The sequence below is a fragment of the Monopterus albus genome, unplaced genomic scaffold (assembly GCF_001952655.1).
Source record: "Monopterus albus unplaced genomic scaffold, M_albus_1.0 scaffold221.1, whole genome shotgun sequence".
Classification (NCBI taxonomy): Eukaryota; Metazoa; Chordata; class Actinopteri; order Synbranchiformes; family Synbranchidae; genus Monopterus; species Monopterus albus.
In genome coordinates, this window is record NW_018128101.1 from 346,368 (window position 1) to 355,072 (window position 8,705).

The 8,705-nt window shown below is 41.6% G+C and overlaps 1 protein-coding gene across 2 annotated transcripts in view; it reads left to right on the plus strand.

Annotated features, from left to right (window-relative positions):
• Window positions 1–8,705, plus strand: part of fibcd1b (fibrinogen C domain containing 1b) — a 99,669-nt gene that overhangs the window by 18,809 nt on the left and 72,155 nt on the right. The window contains exon 2 of one of the 2 annotated variants that reach the window (XM_020619485.1): window positions 4,934–5,017. The exons of the other annotated variant lie outside the window; for it this stretch is intronic. Coding sequence (XP_020475141.1) covers window positions 4,934–5,017 — 84 coding nt within the window. The remainder of the gene's footprint in view (window positions 1–4,933; window positions 5,018–8,705) is intronic. 2 annotated transcript variants of the gene reach the window in all.

Consider the following 8,705-nt stretch of genomic DNA (forward strand, 5'->3'; position numbering starts at 1 on the left):
TTGAAGCTGATCAGCGAGGTAGCCATTCTGTTCTTAAGGACTATCACGGTACAAAACAAATGTATTTTGTTCTCACAGAAGTGCTGCTTTTGCACATATAACCCCCCAATTAGAATACAGTACACCCCTGCTGGGGCTGGGTGTGTACTCTGTGTGTGTGTGTGTACTCTGTGTGTGTGTGTGTACTCTGTGTGTGTGTGTGCGCTGATGTGTTTGAGTCTTGTGTTTTTGACATTGTATGCAGTCATACTCAAATCATTGTTATTTGGCCTGCATCTTGCACATGAATGTTTAATTTAAAGTCAAAACAAGTCACGTTTATTTGTATAGGCCAATATCACATTCGATTTCTCAGTGGGGTGTGTGCAAGCCCACCGCAGTGAACGTTCCCGACTGAACACACTTTGTAAGAAGGCAAGGGAAAACTGCAGAGGAATAAGAAAAATGGGGGAAAGCCATTGGAGTACGACATGTTCAGATGGAGATGGGCAGGACCAGTAGCTGGGGAAAAGCAATTCAAAGATTTTAAAATGTATATAACATGAGTATATGTAAATGGTGCAGTGACTGAGCTTAAATGTCTGCATGTTTGTAGCCTGGTCATGTTTACGGTAGGTAACAACAGAGGTAACGATAAAAGTGGTAACGCCCCTACAAAATTGAAAGCTCTCTTTCAATCTTGCCTTTTCATTTCACACTCACAAAGGAGCCATTTTTACCTCACAGTGATTGTATGCTTTATAATAGTGGCTACGGTGATTCCCTTTGCATTTGAGTGTGTGTGTGTGTGTGTGTGTGTGTGTGTGTGTATATATGTGTGTGCATCTCAGGGACAGTGGGTGACAGGCTCACTCCCTCTGTGTGGCCATGCAAACTTCAAGGACAAGCAGTGGAGGGTAGAGTGGGTGATTTGTCTCCTACGATTGAACTCATCTCCCTGGTCTTCTGCAGGCCTCTCCTCCCTCTTTCACTCAGTGTGTTTACATGTACACATTTTAGCTGATAAAGTTCACTGTTTTGTGAATTAATACAGGTTACCGTGCTTATTTGAGCACACATTTCCACATAGAAGATGTAGAGTAAAGTGAAAAAACACATCCCAGGAGAAGTTGCCATAAACTGTCTGATGCATTTCATTTCAGCGTGAGTCTCTTTACCGACTGCCTGTTCTAATTGTGGCCAGCTTAGAATTCTTTTTCTATTGGCAATAGAGCCTTTTTGATAAGGTATGCTGTAAGATATTTTGTTTATACATTTGAAATAACTAATCTCTGAGCAGATGCAATCAATCAGCAAAGGAGAAGAAATCCTCTGAATGTAGAAACTGACAGGACCACCTCGTAAAAACACTCATGGGCAGCTTTTCCCTAGTTCATCACTTCGTTTAGCCAAAAAGAAACTGAACAATAAGTATAAATAGAATTTGGACAGAAGGCATTAAAAACTGACCAGTGATGGATCTGCCATTATACTGTAGGATGCCTCATATTGTCTTGTGTACCTAGTATTGTTACCAAATCACAGCAATGTCCCTCCTGGTATCCTCTATAACCTTTATTTGTGTGCCAGTGGCCAAGTACAAAAAAGTGTCCAGCAGTGTAATCAGCCATCAGTTGGACAGGAAATAGTCCGTTTGAAATCTGTAAAAGCTGTTGTACTGTCCATCACATCCACAATGGCACTGTCCTCAAAATCCAGACCCAAATCTCTTTGGTCTACAGAACAAAATAACATATGATGGCAAAGCCAACACATCTTACATGTTGATCAGTAGAACGCCTTCCTGTTTTCCACTGTTACTTGAGCTCCATTTTATTTTATGAACGAGGTGGTGAATGTTTATAATGTGATTTTATCTAAACTGTGTCGTCCTATTGAGTCTTATTTCATCAGTCTGCAAATTACATTCCTACAGTATGTAATGTTTTTACTTTTTTGTTTAGGGGAATGCTGTCATCATGACAGACAGAAATAGGAATGGTGACCATTAGCAAAGTGTGACCTTTTCACCTGATCATTATAATGTAGAATCATTAAATTGTATTTGAATGCATTTCAGAGTAGAAACAAGTGCCTCATGGATCTACAAGCCAATTCTCCAGTATGTGACAAATCATCAGCCAACGCATACTGTTGGTTTAAAGATGTCTCTTTGTTTATCTGACTGATTTCCTTGTTTCTAACACAGTCTTCAGCATTTACTCTGGAGGAATGTCACAGTCATTCTATTCATTTATTACCTTGCTCTGTTGATTTTTTTTTTCATGTTAAAACACATAGTATCTGCAAACACTTAACACTATACTGTATGAAACACTTAACTGTGTGATGGCTGTCACACCAACAGTACGATACAATATTATGGGGCTTTTGTCATTTTGCATCATCCTCTTTTTTTCATCATTGTCAGTCTAACTCCCCTCATTTATGAGTCTGAAAGTCCTGTTAAATGATTAGTAAGCCCATAAGTGAATATACAGAGGCTAAGTTTCTTCTGTTCCATCAGATTAGTGAGCAGTATGTGTAAACACACCTTGCAAAAATGAGTCACAGCAAAGTGAGCAAATATATTCTGGGAGCAACACATTCAAATAATCCATATATTTAATCAGTCTGTTCACACATGTAAACATATACACTCATTCAAAAAGAGCACACGTACAAGTTTGGTTGCCCCCCAAGATAAGTCTGAGCCCTCCTGTCTTCTAAGACGTGACTTGTCAGATCAGGATTCTATGTGTAAGATCCAACCAATAAAAAGCCCAAATATTCTATTAAGTGTAAATCCTCTCTGCTGGTGGAGCTTGTGGAGTCAGATTAGGACTAAACAAACACTGCCAAGCAGTGATGCCCACGCTGGGACCACTGCCAACAAGAAGCCCCACAGATATTGTTGTGACACTGTGAGTGTGTGTGTGCATGCTTGTGTGCACAGACAGCATAGAACGCCGATGTGAGCATTAGCAGGCAGGGGGATGAACAAAGTTAAACCCTGATACGTGATGCTCAGTGTAATGGGAAGGCAGTGTGTCAGTGATCTGAGTGTGTTGTGGCTGCAATGTATAACCTTTGTTCTGTGTGCACGTGCTGATGTTTGTGAGTATGTGGTTTTATATCCCCTTGCTCTCCTGTAAAGAAGCAGGCATACCATCTGCAACAGCATAAAATGCAAGCACCTATTTTTATTAGTGGGCTTTTAACACGCGCACATTTATTCCAATTTACTTCACCGGGCAGCTGACTTGTTAGTTTATTTAGCTGCATCACTGTGGAGTCTGTTTAGTAATGGCAGTTCTGTAGCTCCTCTGTGGCCAGAAAGAGCAGACAGCTGCAATGTTTTAGGCAGAACAGACAGAGATTTCTATTACTGACCCCAAGGCTGCTCATTACAATTCAGCACACCTCTCCTACCCCCCCAACGCTCTTTCCCACCACCACCACATTTTTTCCTCTCTTGCTGTCTTACACTGTAGAAGAGAATACTTAGAGCTAAAGGGTAAGCTATTAGTCAGGTGTCATACCAATGAGCGTGTGAGCTGCATACACAGCATTTCACACTCACAGACAACTGACACAACATCCACAAAGACAACCACTGCTACACAAGTATGTACATCTAAACACGTGTGCCCTTCCAAACAATTACAACTGGAATATTTGTGATTTTAACAAATGACTGAAATGTTAAAGGAGTTGTTCAGACTTGCTGAAATCAAGTGAATTAGCACTCAACTCTGCAGGTTACATACTGTAGCTTTTAAGACTTCTTATTTTTTGTTGAAACCCGTGGGTGAGTCTCATTAGCCCCCCAAAGGCAGTGACAGCTCTGATAAACTCATTGTATAGCCTATTAATCTGCCTACTAGTACTGCATTCAGGCAACTATGGCTAAGCTGAGCAACTGACTTGTACAGAGCTAGGTGTTCTTCTCAGTAGCGGTTGGGCTCCATAGCAGAGGTAAAAATAGGGGGAATATTGAACTTTGGAATTTTGAACATTATGTCCAGTCTGCTGAATTGGAAAGTAGGAAATTGTTTGCTAACATATTAGCCAAACCAATAGTAGCCTCTGCTGAAGTATTCTTGTTGTTTCTCCCATTAATGGCAAAAAATTGATTAATGCAACTTTAATATAATTTTGTTACACTACTGGTGATGCTATTAAAACATGTGTGTCAGATAACAAGTATAAAGAGCATATTTACCTCAGCTAGTCACAAACACAGGCTTTTGAAACCATGCTGGGACAAAACACATTCTGGTACATTAATTGCTACTGTTGGCTGCATCCATTCTTAAGTAGGCAGTTTGTGTGTGTGTGTGTGTGTGTGTGTGTGTGTGTGTGTGTATTTGCCCACGTTTTCATGCTTTTGTGTTGGTGTTATTGTCTTAGGCTAATTGAGCAATTCCACCGTGGGAGCAATGGTGTTTAAGGTCACAGAATGGCATGCTTTCCTAGAGCATTTACGCAGCCCCCATTTTCAAAAATTCTCTGCTGTTTTCTGTGCAGCAGCTAAAACTATTCCCAGACAAATGCCCATAAAAGCACAAAATGCACATACACTGAAAGACGTCAGTGCTTGCTTTCTGTACTTAAATTTTTTTCCTCTTTGCGTCAAAGGAAATTCTGTGTACCGAGGATCTGCAAAGCCATCTCTGGGAAGAATTGAGCTTATCATAAACTATTGAATTCAGTCATACTTTTTAAATGTACAGATGCCTGTTCAGATCTGTCATTGTGCAGTTATGTATGTACATGTAGGTGGTTGTAGTTTATCAGTGCCAGCACAGTTTATCTCAACAATGCTCCAAAATGTGTCTGTGTGTGTTTGTGCTCACATGTGTGTTTGTGCGCATGTGCTCGCATGCTTGATTGCACATGTGATTTGAACAAACACCAACACTGGTGGCCTTGTCTGTTTGTTCTTACGCAGACGTTCTGTGAGTGTGTGCCCAGCTCCTCCCAGCTCAAACATCGCTGGTCAGACTCAGAAAATGCCCGGGAGACTCCAGCCAAGGTAAGGCCCTGTCACCACAGTGTGTGCATAAACACACAGCCATATATGCATGCACAACAATAAATAGCCTACTAGTAATTTGAAGAATTGGGCTGTTCTGCTTACACTGAAGAAGGGCTGCAACCAGAAGTTATATTCATCATTGACTAATCTGTCAATTTTGTCCCCAGTTAATCATATGGTATAAAATGAGAGAAAGTAGCAGAAATTATTCATTTTTTCCCAGAACCCAGGGTGACAGCAGTAACAGTCCAAACATAATAAATCTAATATAACAGAAGACTAGGAAAACCAGTATACATGCACATCTGAGAAGACAGAACCAGAGAGGTTTTGGCATATTTGCTTAAAAAAACAATAAATAATAAAAGTGCTGTGCTGGCTGAATGGAAATGATTCAAAACAAGTAAAAATGCTGTGTTTAAAACAGTAAATTAAATTCATTTATTGCTTCATTTAAATACTGTACACACTCTTGTATATAGTTCCCATCATCTTCCTCTCAGTAGAACCAGGGGCACACTGTGAATAGTGACTCACCTGCAGAGGAGATTAGGTATCATTGATAAAGATTTTCACCTCAATCCACTCTCTCACTGCTTTGGTGATGAAGGATTATTGCATATTACACATTAGATTTTACCACCAAGCTGTAGCAATGGCACAACCACAGCTCAGGAACCCAAGCACACACGATTAGACAGGATTAAGCCTGACAGATTGATCATGGCTGCACCAGGAGGAGCTTGGTTGCATGGCAGAATTTCGGAAGATGCTAAGTAGTGAATACTGTTGTGACAGTAGTATTGAAGCTGATATATGAAATGGAGATGGAATTGGTGGAAATGCCTTGTTATGTTAAATTGTGAGTTTCTGCCTCCTTTATAAATGCACTTGCTTTGTTATACAAATATGTGCCAATTTAACATTTAAAGCCATTTGTGCTATTTTGTACAATAGCTGGGTAGCATTGTATTTGTGTTCATATTGTACATCGGTTTGTGTCGTTATGTTTGAAGAAGAAAGAGAGGGAGAGAGAGAGAATGAGTAGGAGAGACAGCTTGCAGGACCCCTGCTGGTATCCTTCTTACCTAATGAGCAGACAAAGCCTTTCGCCCAGGAACCGTCTCCCAGTGCTCTTGTGTGAGAGGACATTATTTTCATAAAGAGGAATTCTCTCTTTCTATGCTTTTCCTTTTTTATTTATCCGTTAGAATTCCCATTGTCCTCTCACATTTTTTGGTGTGGCATGTGTAGAGACGGTAGGGGATCTGAAAGTCAGCCACTAATTGCAAAGTGGGCTCCTGCTGCGAGATTGAGAGACTCGTTTGGAGAAAAAAAAAAAGAGGGGGTTAAGAGGCTACTCATGTCCTATTCTGAGTGTCATCATTACCCTACTACAGCTCTCGAGTTAGTTGAGAGATTGTGTATTCTGTTGGGACATGAGGCAGCTTGCTGTTGTGTTTTATTTTTATTGACCATAGAAAATACAAATAAGGCAACAGCAAAACCGCCTCTCCTCATTGTCAGGCTGACTTTTATTTCCTTCAATTCATTTTCTCTGACCTCATGTCATTCTGACTCCAGAAAAACTAGAACAATTTCATTTTTCAGAGCACAAAAGATGTCACTGGGCTAGTACCTTCATGCAATTACAGGTCTTTTCTTGCAAGTCAATTGCTGTGCCTCTAATATTTTACAAGTACAGTGATTTCTCACAAAGGACCAAAATGTACCAACTGCATAAATAACAGTATAACCACCAGCTGTTTACCTTTTCCCTTGTGCCACCCAGGTGCCACAATCGCTATGCTGCATTAACTGCCTTTAGTTATCTTCAGTACAGACTGAAATGCACAGTTTAACACTTTTTATCTTGTGGTACAAAAAGCTAACATATGTGAACATTACTGTGTGCATGTTACAGTGCATATGTGGAAGATTCATGACAGAAATGTGCTGCTCTATCTTTTCCAAATTAACAGTCAGTGTGCTAGGAATAAATATTTAGTGTAGTGCCTATGACGGCTCACTGAATCTGTTCTAATGTTACATCGCTGCCATTCTGAAGCATGGAGCCATTATGCACTTTGTGAACAATACAGACACCCTGTTACACACTCACACACACTCACACAGGCAAGCCCAGTCACAATCAGTCACCTGCACTCACACACACAAAAAAAAAAAACCTTAAAGCACTGTTTGACATGCAAGGAGAGATTTCATAGTGCAGTCAGGGTCTACATGTTGAGTAAGAGCAAGAAGACAAAACCTGTGCAGCAGTATTACCCCGGAGCTCTTTTCTGTGATGTATTTGTGTGAAAAACAGGAATTAGTGGGAAGGTTTTGACAGAGCAATTTTTTCATTTGCAATATGTGAATGTGCTTTCCTGTCTGTTGCAAGTATTTGGCAGACAAGGCACAAATTCAGTGTGTGTGTGCATGTGCTTACGAATAGTGTATCTAGTTTTTGTGTGCTGTATATATTTGTGTGTATGTGTGCATAGTTTCCAACCCATTTGGACAAACAGAGCCTAGGGGCAGTTTGCAGTAACAGCGTGTTCATACGTGCCTGCGGTGGCCAGAAAATAGCGATTACCGTGAGGAAGAACAACAATACATCAATTTAATCAATTACTCAATAGGTTTTTTTTTTATATATCAGGATGAAAAGTAACATATTAGTGAAATATGCAATATGTGATGAAAGTAGTCCTTTATGTTTTTGCTCTTTTCCAGAATTAAGGAAGGATGTAGTCTTGATTCGGTGTAGCTTGTCTATAGACTACAGTATGTCAAACAGTCTGGCATGTACATTTTTAAATGCAATCTACCAAAGCCATGTACACTGTGGCTTGTTGTCTATCTTGTGGGATATGTTTTGCTCTATTTATTTACTCATTTATTTTTGCAAACCCCCCTCCTTGAACCGCAACCTTATTGTGGTGGAAGGGTACCCGAGTGATCCTAGGAGCTATGTTGTCAGGGGCTATATGTCCCTGGTAGGGTCTCCCAAGGCAAACAGGTCCTGGGTGACGGGTCAAAACAGGTCCTAGGTGACGGGTCAGACTAAGAGCAGTTCAAAAAGCCCTTTATGAATAGAATTAAATCAAGGACCGTGACGTCGCCCGGCATGGCACAGCCGGGGCCCCTCCCTGGAGCCAGGCCTGGAGTTGGGGCTCGAATGTGAGTGCCTGGTGGCCAGGCCTCCCCTCACGGGGCCCAGCCGGGCTTAGCCCGTACGAGTGATGTGGGCACATCCTCCCGTGTGCTCACCACCTGCAGTAGGATCCGTAAGGGGCTGGTGCACAGTGGATCGGGCAGAAGTCGAAGGCAAGGGGCCCTACAACAATTGTCCTGTTGGCTCCATCAAACCAGGACCTCCAGCGTGCACTGGGGCTGAGTGTGAAGCGGCTGGGATAAGAATCAGCACCTCCAAATCCGAGGCTAAGAAAAAGGGTCAGAAAAGGGTGGCTTGTTCCCTTCAGTTTGGTGGAGAGTTCCTGCCTCAAGTGGAGGAGTTCAAGTATCTTAGGGTCTTGTTCACGAGTGAGGGAAGGATGGAACGGGAGATTGACAGGCGGATCGGTGCAGCTTCTGCAGTAATGCGGTCGATGTACCGGTCCGTCGTGGTGAAGAAGGAGCTGAGCTGTAAGGCGAAGCTCTCGATTTACTGGTCAATCTA